The sequence below is a fragment of the Cygnus atratus genome, chromosome 23, assembly GCF_013377495.2.
Source record: "Cygnus atratus isolate AKBS03 ecotype Queensland, Australia chromosome 23, CAtr_DNAZoo_HiC_assembly, whole genome shotgun sequence".
NCBI classification, from domain to species: domain Eukaryota; kingdom Metazoa; phylum Chordata; class Aves; order Anseriformes; family Anatidae; genus Cygnus; species Cygnus atratus.
In genome coordinates this window covers 3,298,822-3,313,567 of record NC_066384.1, presented here as the reverse complement: position 1 = coordinate 3,313,567, position 14,746 = coordinate 3,298,822, and the positions used below count along the sequence as shown (strand labels likewise).

At 49.9% G+C, this 14,746-nt stretch overlaps 2 protein-coding genes across 2 annotated transcripts; both read left to right on the top strand.

The window, feature by feature from the left end:
• Positions 1–371: 371 nt before the first annotated feature.
• On the top strand, positions 372–7,875 carry SF3A3 (splicing factor 3a subunit 3). Its single transcript, XM_035562207.2, has 17 exons — positions 372–536; positions 628–675; positions 794–846; positions 1,337–1,442; positions 1,928–2,000; positions 2,398–2,489; positions 2,958–3,040; positions 3,391–3,529; positions 3,842–3,910; positions 4,265–4,332; positions 4,685–4,792; positions 5,116–5,185; positions 5,858–6,022; positions 6,132–6,242; positions 6,668–6,758; positions 6,893–6,948; positions 7,568–7,875. Exons 1-17 carry the CDS (start codon positions 441–443, stop codon positions 7,643–7,645), a joined length of 1,506 nt encoding a protein of 501 aa, XP_035418100.1. The 5' UTR covers positions 372–440; the 3' UTR covers positions 7,646–7,875.
• Positions 7,876–8,638: 763 nt separating this feature from the next.
• On the top strand, positions 8,639–14,155 carry LOC126913560 (uncharacterized). Its single transcript, XM_050715254.1, has 10 exons — positions 8,639–8,836; positions 10,375–10,439; positions 10,577–10,636; positions 11,052–11,206; positions 11,402–11,500; positions 11,658–11,811; positions 12,000–12,070; positions 12,546–12,641; positions 12,758–12,931; positions 14,129–14,155. Exons 1-10 carry the CDS (start codon positions 8,688–8,690, stop codon positions 14,153–14,155), a joined length of 1,050 nt encoding a protein of 349 aa, XP_050571211.1. The 5' UTR covers positions 8,639–8,687.
• Positions 14,156–14,746: the final 591 nt, after the last annotated feature.

The following is a 14,746-nucleotide window of genomic DNA, read 5'->3' as shown; positions in this document are numbered from 1 at the left end:
GTTGTGCCAGGGGAGGTTCAGGCTGGAAATGAGGAGACATTTCTTCTCAGAAAGAGCGGTCGGGCATTGGGACGGGTTGCCCAGGGAGGTGGTGGAGTCACCGTCCCTGGGGGCGTTCAAGGAGAAGTTGGACGTGGGGCTTGGGGACGTGGTTAGTGGGTGATGGTGGTGGTAGGGGGGCGATTGGACCAGGTGATGTTGGAGGGCTTCTCCAACCCTAATGATTGTAGGATTCTGTGATCCTATGTCCCAGATCTCCCACAGACAGGAGCAGGAGGGCTCCCAACGTTAAAAAACCGTCTAGCGGCCGTGCACAGGGACCTCGGGGGCCGGAACCTTTCCTCCCGGCCGGAACCTTTCCGCCAGGCCCAAGGCGGAGCCGGAGCCTTTCGGCGTTGCGCCGGCGGGCCCGGAAGAGGAGCGCAGGGCGGGCAGCGACGATGGAGACGATCCTGGAGCAGCAGCGGCGCTACCACGAGGAGCGGGAGCGGCTGATGGACGTGATGGTGAAGGAGATGCTCACCAAGAAGTCCACGGTGGGGCCGCGGGCCGGGGGAAGGCGGGGAGGGGGGACGGGGGGCAGCCAGGCGTGTGCGGGCCCCGCTAACGCCGCCGCTCTGCCCGCAGCTCCGCGACCAGATCAACTCCGACCACCGGACCCGGGCCATGCAGGACGTGAGTGCCGCCGGCTCCGGATCTCTGCCAGAGCAGCCCCCAGGGAGCGGGTGCTGGGCGCCCGTGGCGCTCTCGGTTTCATCCTGGGGTTTCTTTTTTTTTTTTTTTTTTTTTTTAGAGGTACATGGAAGTGAGCGGCAACCTGAGGGACCTGTACGATGACAAGGATGGGTAAGTGGCGGCACGAGCAATGAACGCCTGAGGTGTGCGTCCACGCAGGCGGCTGCTCCGTGTGTTTTGCCTCGTGGTTTGCGGGTGAGGAATGCGGGGGCTCCTCTGAATGTGGTGTGGACACAGGAGGAGTAATGCTGCTCCGTGAGACACTGCACCATGGTGACACTAAACCTGCTAGAGCAGGACCTGGGCTTCACATTAAATGTGTTCATGAAGGATGTAAACTTCTCATTATATCATTGGATTGGGCCACCTGTCAATTGCCTCAAAGGTTTGTGAGTTTACTGCATTTTCAGTGAGAGGTGTGACCCAGACCCCCCCCCAAGCATAAGCCCAGCAGACTAAACTGTCTTTGTGAGGCTTTGCGGTCAGTCTCGCTGGGGTTTTGTGTAATCAGAATGCGGCGCTGGACCTTGAAAAAAATTCTAGGAGTGTAAACGTGTTCTCCTTTTCATTTGTAACCTGATTTTTTTTCATGAACTCTTAGCTTACGAAAGGAAGAGCTCAGTGCCATTTCAGGACCAAATGAATTTGCAGAGTTCTACAACAGACTGAAACAAATTAAAGAGTTTCACCGGAAGCATCCAAATGAGGTAAGTAGTTAACTTCTTCAGAAGAATAGCCGATTTATGGTCTGTTCGACCTCATCCCTGCAATAAACAGACTTTTGTTGCTGTTCTGTTTAATTGACTTAATGCACAAGTATTAAGTATATTAAAATGTCATTCAAGAAATGAAAATATTCAAGAACAGATGGTGCTTTGGAGGCTTTATATAAGCTCCTGTGAGATCTGTATGAGTAGGAGAAAATGCGAGATGCTGACCATGTCCCCTGCACGCTGTGTGTTAGTTTGGGAGCCACCTGCTGCTGAGCGTTCAGTCTTGCCTGTCTAGCGCTGACTAAAGTCAGGGCGACTGGGTAGTACTGCTTCTGTCTTCGTGCAAATATAGTGTTGCAGAAACGCTTTGGATACCTTTCCAGTTACCGTTTACAATCTCTTTTGATTTCGTATTAATTAGTTCTGGGATGTTAGCCGAAGTAATCACTTTTTTCTGTAATTTCTGTCTGTTCTTGCAGATCTGTGTTCCAATGTCAGTGGAGTTTGAGGAGCTGTTGAAGGCCAGAGACAACCCGAGCGAAGAGGCTCAAAGTAAGTCCGTACACTTTTCTGAGGCCAGTTTGGGTGAGAATACCGTGCTTGCTTGACAGTTATTATTTAGTGACCTGTCCGAACTTGCGTCTTTCAGAGCTGTACTTCTCTTTTACTACGCTACTTCTGACAATTCTTCTTATTTCATTTAAATTCTTCTGAACCGTAGCCACCTTGGAATATTCCACAATCATGGTGCCCCTCTTGGGGAATGTTCTGGTGTATTGCCCAGATGCCTGATTGCTTCTCTGTGTCAATAAGTATTCCGCTTGCATTATAGATATCTTCCTCAAGCATAAATTAGCACACTGTTAATTCTTTTCAGGTTCCAAAACACGTGTATAACAAGAAGAGAATATTAAGGTCATAGTAAAGTGCTTGATATTCTTTCCTACAGATCTAGTGGAGTTCACAGATGAGGAGGGGTATGGACGATACTTGGATCTGCACGATTGCTATCTCAAATACATTAACCTAAAATCATCAGAGGTAAGTGGCTGCTTGAGCCTGGGCGCTCAACTATTTCTAGTCTTCTGTGCTTAAGGTTGAGAGTTCTTTTCTTTGCTTATTTCATTGGTTATTTATTTTCTTGTTGTTGTTCTGAAATGTGAAGTAGTTTATTTCCAAACAGCTATTTCAAAGCACTTTTTTGCGCCTACAGCTTGACAGCGTATGAATTCTGAATGCTGCTTCACGACTCTTCTTTCTTGTTCTCTTCAATTTATTGTCTCTGTCCTTAATGTAATGATGGCCTTGTAAAAATCCAGTCTTCTGCTACCAAGTACTGACAGGTATCTAAGGCCATGTGTTAGAAAGCACACGGAAAACCCCAGCGCTAAGCAGGCCATCCAGAATAAAGGCATGAGCTGGCGCTTTTCTCCTGGTCTGGTAACTGGAAATTGGTTGTTGATTTGGCTGCGTCTGTATAAAGTCTGACTCAAACTTTTTTGTTCATAGAAACTGGATTACATCACTTACTTATCCACATTTGACCAACTCTTTGATATTCCCAAAGAGAGAAAAAATGCTGAATATAAGAGGTAAGCCTTTTTGCCTCCCTGCTTCATTTATGACACTTGATAAGAAGGAATTTGCTTCCGAAGTAGTACAGCTGTTAAGATTATAGTTACATCAGCTAAGCTCGACGGCTCGTTGGGTCGCTGACCTGTAGTAATGCAGTTGTGTATCTGATGAGCCCTGAGGAGACGTGAAGCATATCAAAATAAGGAAAGCCATTGGGGTCTCACTCAGCAGAGGTACTTTACTTTATCATTGTGGCTGTTGCGTCTAGAAATCCTGTGTTTAAAAACTATCCTAATCTTGATGACTTTCACATCGTTATATCACTAATTTGATACGGAATTGTCTGTGCTAATGATTACTCTGGCAGGTACCTTGAAATGCTTCTTGAGTACCTACAGGAGTACACAGATCGAGTGAAGCCGTTACTGGACCAGAACGAACTTTTTGGGAAAATTCAGACCGAGTTTGAGAAAAAGTGGGATAACGGAACTTTCCCTGGTTGGCCGGTGAGCAGTCGTTAAGTCCTTGTGAATGCTTCTGTATTTGTGGTAGGTTTTCTGTGAATCATTAGTGTTAAGTCTAATAGCAAGGTGTGTAGCTGTGCTTCACAAAGGTGCAGTTTGAAGCTAACTTGAATTTAAAATTAACCTTTTTAAACACTTGCTTACTTTGAACCTTTTCAGTTATTTCATTGCTCGCTATAGTGATAGATATTTTTTTCCCTGTGTGAAATGAACTGCCTTCCTTGAGGTTAGGATATTGTATTGCACCAAGTCTTACAGCGCCACACAGGTTTTGCATGTGTCTTTTCTTGGCAGAAAGAAACCAGCAGTGCGCTCACTCATGCCGGAGCCCACCTGGATCTCTCAGCATTTTCCTCTTGGGAGGTACGTTTTCAGTGCTCTGCACCTAGCTCTAAATTTTGAGCAGGTGGAAGTTTAGCCGTTCGTGTTTTTTCTATAATTTTACTTTATGAGCTTTCATTTCTGGCTCTGCGCTCTCTGGATAAAACTTCACGTTGATGATTTAATTTCTCCCACTAGAGGGCTGTAACTTGAGGGATCTAGTTAGATTTGTCGCATTTGTCACTTCTTCGGTGAGCAGTGGCACACCTTTGACAGTCCTTTCCTTAACATCGTTCACTCTTTTTTCCCCCTTTTTGATGAGTTAAAACAGATGTACACCCATACTGTGTTTTTTTTAATAGCTTCTCTCTTACTGTGATTTACTTTATTGAATAGGAATTGGCTTCTCTGGGGCTGGACAGATTAAAATCAGCTTTATTGGCCCTGGGACTAAAGTGTGGCGGGTAAGACACAGTATTTTTATAATTTCTTTTCAGTTTTTGAGGTTGCCCTGCCTAGCGTTTCTTTGTGGGATATGTTTTGCGTTCTTTATTGCACAAGAATTACCTTATGATGCTTAAAAAGACAACACAGTGAGAATCAGTCAATGAATTTTGCGATATACAGTTTTGAACACTGTGTTGTACTGAAGTATCCTGTGTAGAAGAATTTGGTCAAAAGAATGAACACAAAGATCATAGGAAATGTCATGATCTCCTAAAAGCTAAATTTATATTTTAGTTGCGTGAATTCAAATAATTTTTTTTGGCAATATAAACTATGATCTGGTCTCATCTCCTCCCTGCTTCTCCGTAGGACTCTGGAAGAGCGTGCTCAGAGACTTTTTAGCACCAAAGGCAAATCCCTAGAATCACTTGATCCTTCCTTGTTTGCTAAGAATCCAAAGACAAAAGGAAGCAAAAGGTGAGCTCTTAAAGATCATTCTTGGGTGGGCCCGAGAAGGGGCTTGGTTAGCCCCTTCACTTGTACGAAAAGTGACTATAAACATCACTCCTGTGTAGTTGTGATGGAGAGATTCCTGGAGTATTAGAAGCCTTTCATGTCAGACAATATGGTCCTGAACCAGGTGGGAGATAGCAGAGCCGAATCCCACAGCTGAATGAGCTGTTAAATGCTTGTTTGTTTTCTCCCTGCTTACCAGTCAAACGTGCCCTTAGGAGCTCAGTGTACCCATGGTGTTTGCAGTTCTGGAATGGTCTTAATCAAGTTTCCTTCTCTGTTTCCAGAGACACTGAAAGAAATAAAGATCTTGCATTCCTGGAAGCTCAGATATATGAGTATGTAGAAGTTCTTGGGGTAAGAATTTTATTTTGTCTTTGAGCTTTCAGTTGCAGACCCATCAATAGTGGTGATGGGAAGGTCATCCTTCGCAGACTGTGTGTCCAGAAGAGTCAGTTATATTTCCAGAGTCATAATGTTTAAAAGTGCATGCAAGCAGATAGCTTTTTCTGTCAGTAAGTAGAATATGATGAGTTATGTTTTTGTTTCCGTTAGTTATTTGCAAGCTTTTGTGAACAGGCGTATCGTGTGTCTGTCCCAAGCCAAATACAGAGGCTGCCTTTAGGGGAAGCCTGCCTTTTTATTGTATTTTATTTTCCTTCCAGGCACCGTATCAGTGTAGAGAGTTTCTATTTTATGTCTAAGCTATTGGGTATTGCAAGCTTTTACTTTGTCCGCGTTGATACTTGCCTTAAGTCCTTGCTTCAGTTTTGGGCAATTGCTTTTAGCATGAAGACTGCTGCTGTTGGCTTGCCGTCTTGGAAGTGCCCATAGTAGTGCAACTTCTTAATTCATTTGATGCAAGAAATGTTACACTAAAAGCTCTTAGGTTGTCGGGCAAAGAAAAATGAGGGCGCTGTCTTCTGTTTCTCTCCCTCTGTACACTGGGGAAGTGTTTTGCATTGCCATCGTTTGCCCTTACTTTGTTGCTGTTGCGTGAACAATTCTTTTCTCTTTTCCTGCATCTAGGAACAGAGACATCTTACTCATGAGAATGTGCAACGTAAGCAAGCGCGGACAGGGGAAGAGAGGGAGGAGGAGGAAGAAGAGCAGATCAGTGAGAGTGAGAGTGAAGATGAAGAAAATGAAATCATTTATAATCCTAAAAATCTGCCTCTTGGTTGGGATGGCAAGGTAACTGTCAATGCTGGATGAGTGGGAGATTTCACCTGACTCCACGCTACTCTTCTGTTTGAAGCTGCCTTGCCCTTTAGCCTAATCTTTGTTTGTCTTCCCTTCTCAGCCAATCCCATACTGGTTATATAAATTACATGGTTTAAACATCAACTACAACTGTGAGATTTGCGGTAACTACACCTACCGAGGGCCCAAAGCTTTTCAGCGTCACTTTGCGGTAAGTAACGTCTTGCTACAAAAACATCAGTACTACATTCTGATAATCTTTCTAATAAGTAACTAGTAAATCACTGGAGCACCTGAGCTGCACTTACTCCACTTCTAAAACGTGTGTCTGCGATGATGCTGCAGAGCCATGATGTTGTAACTGTATATTCAGGGTACGTGAAGATCTCTTCTGCCAATTTCTGTAGTCTATACCCCTATTGTTTGAACACTAATTCCAGTATCCAGTCCTGACCAGGTGCAGAGTGTTTATTGACTACCAGTGTTTTGTTACCATCTAAAACGCAGAAACAATATTTCTATAGTGTTGTTTAGGACTGGTAGATTTGTATTTTGATCTTTGCTGTTCAGACTTGCAGTCTCTGGCGTTGTGGGTGAGGTGGCATTCCATCTTATATACTGACCTCTTGTCCCCAGGAGTGGCGACATGCTCATGGAATGAGATGCTTGGGCATTCCCAACACTGCGCACTTTGCTAACGTCACACAGATTGAGGATGCGGTCTCACGTAAGTCTTGATGGCATTTCTTTGCACAGAACAGGGAACGTGTGAGATAAGAATTATCTCAGTTCAGATTAACCAGTTCAGATTAACCAGTTCTGTCCAAAACATTCAGATCCTGTGTGACTTTGTATTTACAGTGTGGGCAAAGCTGAAACTACAGAAAGCTTCGGAGAGATGGCAGCCTGATACAGAGGTGAGATGTTACAGAGCATTCGGATATTTTTAGGCCTGTATACTTGGGACTCCTCATTTATCTTGCGTAACTGTCAGAAAAAAAAATTAAGGTAATCCCTTGCATGCTGGAGGGCTAGGCAGGAGCCTGCGCTGCTAGTTGTACGGCTCCTTTTTGGTGATACATGAAAAGCACTTCTTGTGCTGGATTGCAAAGTCCTTCTGATAGGGTAGGCCCATCTCTTTGCATAAGCATCTTTTAATACGCTGCTTTACAGTACCAGCGTTGTCTTTGTTTTGTGAGAAGGGCAAGGAACTGTTCTGAGCAGTGTGTTCACTTACAGTAGTGCCTTTTCTTGAGCTTCTGTCTCAAAACGTTTTTCGGTAGTATAAAGGGCAACCGGATAAGACTGGAATGCGGTGGGAAATGTAGCTTTGTAATACAGCTTGTGATTATTCCCAGTCTAGGTAGGATCTTTGTCTGGAGCTTGCTGGTAGATCCACTGCGTACCTTCGTGTAGGGAGGGCCTTGGCAAGGTGGTTTTGCTCAGTAGATGCAGCTGGAGCTAAAATTTGAACACTGTAATACAACCTAAGTCAGGCTGTGTGCGGCTGTCTCTAAGCTGTTCGCTTCATTCTAGGAGGAATACGAGGACTCCAGTGGGAATGTGGTGAACAAGAAGACCTATGAAGACTTGAAACGTCAAGGGCTGCTGTAACTTTCCCAAGTGAAGGGTTTGACATCTGAAAAAGCAGCAAAGTGTCAGCAGCTCTGACTCTTCTTCAGTTTCTGGATTTTGTATTTGCATGATCATAGATTTCAAGGATACTTTATAGAATCTCTTTCTAGTAAGCCCCTTGTGAAGCGCAGACCTGTGACATTATTTTATATTAAAAAAAAAAAAAAAAGCTGAAAAATAAACTGATTTTAACTTAGGAAGTGCTAAAACCTACCTCCTTTTGTATGTTGGAAGGAAGAGATTTGATTATGGTGTTTTTAAAAAGCTTTCTGCACGGTATGAGTTGTCAGAAATGACTTTTTGCTTCTTCCAGTTCTGATGGAAATTTTTATGTTGAGGATTGACTGCCTTAAAGCACACATGAACATTGCATGCTGCCAATGAGTAATGGTCCTGTGCTATATCTTGCTGTAAGCATATGATTTTCTTTGGGTTTCACTGCAGAACAAACTTCAGTGGCTTGCATTGCTGTTTTTACTTCAGCCCTGTCTCCCTTTTGGGGTGCTGGCCAGTGGGAGTTTTCCAGGGAATGAATAATTGGGATTGGTTTAGGTTGGGCTGTGTGGGCAGTTTGCTTTCATTTCTCCAGCATTGGTGTTGACTTGGAAGACCTGGGTAGGTGCTAGTACAGATCCTTTCTTTGGCGGCTCTCTCGAGCTGCGGTGCAGGAGAGTTGACGCAGGAACCCGATGCTTTTAGACTTGACTGTTGTGACTTTAGGAGCATTCCCAATGCTCCTCAGCCCCATGCAGAGATGTCTGAACATGCTCCGTAATATTCATGCCGCCACATGAACTGCAAGTCCAGTGAGGAGAAAAGGGGCACCGTGCAGAGGCCGTGTTCATCCTTTGTGGCAGTCCTGGCCGCCTCCAGCGGGGTTTCATTTTGGTATAGAGTTGGCTTGTGTGACATCTCTAGCCTGAAAAATCCTTTTTTTTTTTTTTTTTTTTTCCGCTGCGCAGAGACATTCGCACCTCCAAATCCAGCGGAGCAGCAGGTAACAAACACCTCTCCCTGGGTGATGGTTTGTGCAGCCAGTGGTTGGCAAGGGTGGGGCTGGTCGCTGGCACCAGGGTGCTGCAGGTACCGCAGCTGCTGTCGGTGCTCGGAGGCGCAGGCAGCTGCAGGATTTCGCTGGTGCACGGGGGCTTCAGGGCGCAGACGGACAGGGTGAGTCAATGCTGGGAGCTTTTTCCTTCCTCTGCTGTGGGGAAAAGTCGCTCTCCTCGGGATGAGGCTGTGTCTGACGGGCGTTGGTTCTTAGCCTGTCCTGGAGCAGGGTCTGGCTGCGCTGGAGCAGCACCCTGTTCAGTAAGGGTCGCCAAACCTGGTCCAGGTGGGGTGGCTGCCCTGCTCTGGAAGGTGAGGGCCTCCATTGCTTTCTTTCACTCTGCATGAACACCCGCAGTGGCTGCTACACAAGCTTCAGCCATGCCAGGTCTTTGGGCAATGCTATCTGAGCCTAAATCATAAGACGGGAGGGAAGTGTTTTAGTTCTTGTAGCACTTTTTGGAGTCACATCTCCACTTTCCGTAGCTAAACCGGTAAAGATTTTGAATGAGAGCAGAGATTTTCCTACAATGGAGAGCAGGGTATCACAAAAAGCACCCAAACAGGTAGAACTTCCCAAACCGTGGGGTGAGCAGCAGGGCAAGGGGCTGGCTGACGAGAAGCTGTGCAGGCACCTCTGAATTCAGAATCCCGTGTGGCAAGGATGTGGGTGCCACCGTCCTGGGCTCGGAGGCTTCTTCATTTGCAACAGCATCAGCAGACTGCTGCGTGTTGCCAAGCATCGGTAACTACCCCACGCTGGTGCTCCTGGCAGCTGCTCGCAAATCTGCGTTACCGTGAGGCTGGAGGGTTACCACACCAACCAGCAGCACGTGGCCTCCCGGGGGGCTCCTGCTTGCCAGCCGCTGTGCCGAGCCCCTGGGCCCCATCGGCTGGCAGCCTCAGGTGGTTTCGGAGAGCCTCTCCAGGCTGTGGGGGTGCCCTGGATCCGATCCCACGGGAAAGAGCACACTCGGGGGCATCGGCCCTGGGGCAGGGAGCTCCCGGACTCCATCTGTGCTTGTTCAGCCTCCTCTGGCTGCAGCCGGGACTGGAAGGGCCCGACTCTTGCTCCCTGATGCCCGGTAAGCACGGTGATGGGGTTCTCTGGAGCACCCAGAGCAGGGCTGGGTACTGAGGGTGCCAGCAGCTTGCAAAGGAAGCATCTCTGGAGAGACGACTGTGCCTGGCAGGGAAAATCTGTCAGCCCAAACCCTCGGCAAAGCGGCTCCAGTGCTGAATTATTTGGTTATTTACATGCAGGATGACTTCTGGCTGGAGAGCCTGTTGAGACATCCCGGATTGCAGGTTTTCAGAGGTGCTGTTGGTGGGTATTGTTACTGCCAGGCACTTCTTCCTGCCTGAGGAGCATGTCCTACCACTACGGGGACCAAAATGAGGTGCTGAACTACCTGGATTTCCCTGGGTGTCTGGAATAAAGGCTGCAGAATTTCCAGGGAGAAAGGTTCAAAAAAAACAACCCTCAACAGGGACAGCCTCTTTCATGTAACTTGTCCTGATTTTATTCCCTGTTCTGCTCCTTCCCCAAGCTGTGGCTGGGCAGACGCAGGGATCTTGTGCCACCGTGACAGCGGCCACCGCTGGAGTGGGACTGTCCCCTGGGGCTGCCCAGCCCTGACTCTGCCTTTCCCTGCCAGGTCCCAGCTGAGGCTGCTGGTGGGGACGATGGCAGGTCACCGACAGCTCGTCCTCCCCCTTCAAGGTAACGGGGGCCCTGCTTCGGCAGGGAGAGCAGCGTTCCTCCTGGGGAGGTCCTCTCATGGGTTCCTGGTCTCCTGGGGAGGCTGCTGGGGCTGGATTTGGCCTTTGGCGGTCTCGGTCATCTCCCCTCCATTCCAGGCCTGCTGCTCTGCGTCGTGGCTCTGCACTTCGGCTCCTGGGGCCCTCTTGCCACAGCAGGTGAGCTCCGCACCCCAGGGGAAAGCTGGGGCTCCCACTGGGAGCAGGGCAAAGGCTGCGGCTGTGTCCCTGTCCCCTCTTGGCTGTAATCTGTAGGATGGAGCTGCACTGAGGGACCTTTTCTAGAGGTTTTGCCACCAGACAAGACTTTCTCACATGTGATGCGGCTGGAAGGGGGAGGGAGAAGCTGTCGGAACATGTCCATAGTGGTCTTGTTGCCTGACCTGCAGCTCCCTCGTTGCTGGCTGCATAAACCCTGTTCGGGTTTGTCTCCCGTTTGGGACATCCTGCCACTTGCTGCCATCCGCATCCCAACCCCGATGTGACCAATGTGGCAGTGGCTCAGCAGGGAACGCAGGCTTGCTGAGCATGCAGTCAGGTTTCCTTCACCACGATGCAACTTTCTGTTTTCCAGAGCACGAAGCGGCCCCCAACGCCTCCTCGGTGGCCCCCAACGCCTCCTCGGTGGCCCCCAACGCCTCCTCGGTGGCCCCCAACGCCTCCTCGGTGGCCCCCAACGCCTCCTCGGTGGCCCCCAACGCCTCTGTGAACAGTACAGAAGGAACACTGGTAAGGAAAGGGAAGGGGGACGTTGGCCGGGCTGCTACAGCCCCAGGACCAGGCTCTTTACCCACCTGGTCCCTCGTGGGAGCCGGGAGTCCCTTGAGAGCATCTCCTGGGGTGGAAGGGAGCCGTTCAGGCGATGGTGGTGCTGCAGGAGGAGGCTTTGCTGCATGGTGACCTCGTGGTGCGTTCGCCCTCCAGCTCACCTGCCAGAGCTTCCAGTGCTCTGGGGAGAGGTGTTACCAGGATGAAGCCTATGCCAACGAGACGGCCACCTGCCACAACGAGACTTTCTGCGAGGTACGGAGCTCACCGAGACAGGGTGTGGGGGGCTGTGACCTTGCAAGTCTGTTTTCCTTTATCTCTGCTGCAATCTGTCAAGTCGCTTTTACACCTTCGTAGTGGCATCTCTTCACACTTCTAGCATTTTTTTTTTCCTTTGGCTCTGCTATTGCAGCTTTATCGTTTCTCCAGCACAAACTACACAGCCAGGTGCAGCAGCGCGTGCGGCGCGGAGCCGTGCGGGACCAACAGCAGCGTGAGCTTGCAGCAGTGCGCCCTGGAGTGCTGCGACACCCCGCTCTGCCTGCAGCTCAATGCCAGCTCCTACGGTAACTGCCCGCGGGGCTCCCCCGGGCTGGGGGTCCGGGGTTAATCCTGCTGCACACGAGGGAGACGGGTGCACAAAGCCCACTGCGCTGGGCTGGCTGCATCGCCGCGATTCCTCTGCTCTGGGGTTCCGCTCCCGAGTGGCTCCCGCATGGGCTGTGTCCTCACGGGGCTCCTCTCGTGTCTGCAGGTGACCTGCCAGCCACCACCACGCCGCCCACCACCACCGTCGCCACCACCCCCCGGCCTCCCCCCCGAAATGTAGGTACTGCCAGGGAAGGGCCACGCAATGCTGTTTTTACAAAAGCTGCCTCTGAAAGGGGAACAAATCCTAAACGAGCTTTGCAGGGACAGAGCCCATAAGAGTCCCAAGCCCAGCACTTGCTTTGGTTCAAGCAGCTTGAGCTGACTGTACAGCACCCATGGGTGCAGGGTGTTGCTGGGGCACCCGAGCGATGGGGAGGGGAAGGTGCTCATCTCTGCAAAGCCTTGCTAAGAGGAAGGAAAAGGCAGCTTGAAACTTGTTCGCTGTGGTGGTGTTTCGGTGAGGTTTCCTGCGGTGTCGGATGGAGGGCTTATCTCTGTGTGTGAAATGCCTGAGATGGCACAAATACTGAAGTGCAGCGGGGGGGGTTTGGGAAGGGCCCTCAGGCTGCCTAAGGTCCAGCTCCTGTCCTGGGCGTCCTGCTGTCTGCACCAACAAGCACACTGTGTCTCCTCCGGTCCTGTCTTGTAGGGGAAGGTCTGTGCAGCATTCTCCTGCCATGGGGATGGATGTTTCAAGGGGAAGAAGGCCACTGCTAGATGCATCGTTGGGTATGACTTCTGTCAGGTACGGCCTTGGGGGTAAGAGCAGGACAGCTGGGCTGTGCCCAGGAGCCTGTGTGCGTCCCCACGATGTGAATGCTGGAGGCCAGGCACGATCACTAACGTCTCTCTTCCTTCCAGATGAAGAAGACTGGCCTGGATTTTGTGGCAGGATGCAGCAAAGCCTGCAAGGCTGCCAAGCCCGTCTGTGCTAAAGGCGTGAAGGCTGCCTGCTACCAGGAGTGCTGCCCCGCCACGCCAAAGGCCAGCTGCCTGAAGCTGGATGGCAAAATTCACGTCAACGGTGCTGGGCAGGTGCCTCTGGCCCCGCTCCTGCAGCTCCTGGCATGCGGGGCCGCCCTTCTGCTGAACAGCGGGGTCTCCGCTCCCCTCCTGGCTGTAAGCAGGCAGGTGGGGGCCCCACAGCCTGCCCCCTGCTGCTCCGTGCCACTGCACTCAGTAGGGTCCCGTCCCTCTCTGGCTTCAGCCATGGTCACCATCCAATGCCCTCAGCTGCATCCCTGTGCCAGGAGCAAGGGGCTCCAGAGCTTGAAGACGTTCCCCTACGCTGCTGGGACGGCGGAGGCTGGATGGAGGGACCTCGGGTGTAGGAACTAGACTGCCTTAAAAACCAGAAACCTCTGCTTTGAGTGAAGGCACGGGGTCTGCTCTAGTTAATAATCTGCTTCTCCATGCAGCCTTTCTGGACACCCACTTTGTGTTTAGTTTGTACTTAATAGCTCTAAAACTTCCTGTCTGTTTAGGCACAATTCTTAACTGTTTCATCTCCACTTCTTAAGCAGGAAAATGGGGCTGAGCTAAAAGTGGCTTGTGGTTTAGATGACCCTGTTTCATATCTATGATTCTCTATGCGTAAAGATAGAGCAGAGACAGGAACAGGAGCCCGGGCCGTGACCTTCTTGCATCACAGGCAGCTGGTGGGTGGCTCTGTGGGGGCAAGGTGCTGCCACTCCTGCAAGCACACAGTCTGCTGTCCTCTGTCACTGCTCTCTTTTAAGGGGAAAAAAATGCAAAAATAAAAATAAAGAAATGTCTGTCCCCTGGCTCGCTAACTGGGCGTGTTCTGAGTGCCTGGGGGATAGGGGGGGACCCCAGCCCGCGGAGCTGGGACCCTTGTGCTTCCACCAGCAGGAAGGCTTCGCTTCGGAAGCCCTTAAGCGGAGCTGCACGCAGCGGATGTGGGACTGGACGAGAAGAGGCTGCCTGAAGCGATAGCCGGCCCCTTCCACGTTGCAGGGCTGCCTCCATCCGCCTGCAGTTCTGCTGCCTCCAAACCGCAGCACAAGGGCTGGGGCGAGTTTTTTTTTTCTTTTCTTTTCAAGCTTTTCAGGCCACGCGGGCAGCGTATTGCTAGAAAGTGAAAACAGGATGGAGCTCAAGCTTTTTTTCTATTTCAAAAACAACATTCACCATGCCATTTCTTGTAAGGATAGAGGCTTGGAGGTCGCAGCAGATATTTTGGGCTGATTTCCTTTCGTTTCCTCTTTGCAGGCTCTTGTCCATTCCGTACCGCTGTAGGAGTGCAGAGGAGGGAGGGGAAAGGCAGGCGGCGGAGCGGTGGCTTTAGCAAACACTGCTGCTTTTTTCATAGCCGCTAGAGTTCGGCTGTCACTTCTGCAGCTGGGGGAAGAGCTGATTTAGACCAAACTTCCCTCTGTTTAGTATGCAAACGACTTTGTCTGGTGACATTTCCTAGCACCTGCTTACACACTCTGCAGTAATTAATTTGCATAATTAAAGCAGGAGCTCAGAAGTTGGCTCACACCAGCTGGGTCTTGAAATGAAATGAAAATGTAACGAAAAGTAATTTAAAGTGCTGCTGAAAAAAGAGCTCCTCCTCTTTCATGAGGAAATTAGCCTCTCCAGCCTGCTACCGACCCCAAAGCTTCCTCCTCTCCTTTTCTCCCCTTCCCTTCAGGACACACAGGGGCATCCTCAGCCCGGAGAAGTTCCTCACCCTCTTTTGTTGGCTGTTTTCCATCACTCCCGCTCCCTTCCCCGGCTTTTCACCCTCTAATATCGGTGAACTGCGTGCGGCCAGCTGTAAAAATCGTTTGCAAGCTCAATGAGTGGGGCCGGAAAATGAGGCTCGGTGTGTTTCCTGGGGCT

Coding starts and splice junctions, on each gene's coding strand:
- SF3A3 (XM_035562207.2), top strand. CDS start 441: ATGGAGACGATCCTGGAGCAGCAGCGGCGCTACCACGAGGAGCGGGAG. Junction 4,333..4,684: donor CTGGGACTAAAGTGTGGCGG/GTAAGACACAGT, acceptor GCTTCTCCGTAG/GACTCTGGAAGAGCGTGCTC. Junction 5,186..5,857: donor AGTATGTAGAAGTTCTTGGG/GTAAGAATTTTA, acceptor TCCTGCATCTAG/GAACAGAGACATCTTACTCA.
- LOC126913560 (XM_050715254.1), top strand. CDS start 8,688: ATGGTTTGTGCAGCCAGTGGTTGGCAAGGGTGGGGCTGGTCGCTGGCA. Junction 11,812..11,999: donor GCTCAATGCCAGCTCCTACG/GTAACTGCCCGC, acceptor TCGTGTCTGCAG/GTGACCTGCCAGCCACCACC. Junction 12,932..14,128: donor ACGTCAACGGTGCTGGGCAG/GTGCCTCTGGCC, acceptor TCCTCTTTGCAG/GCTCTTGTCCATTCCGTACC.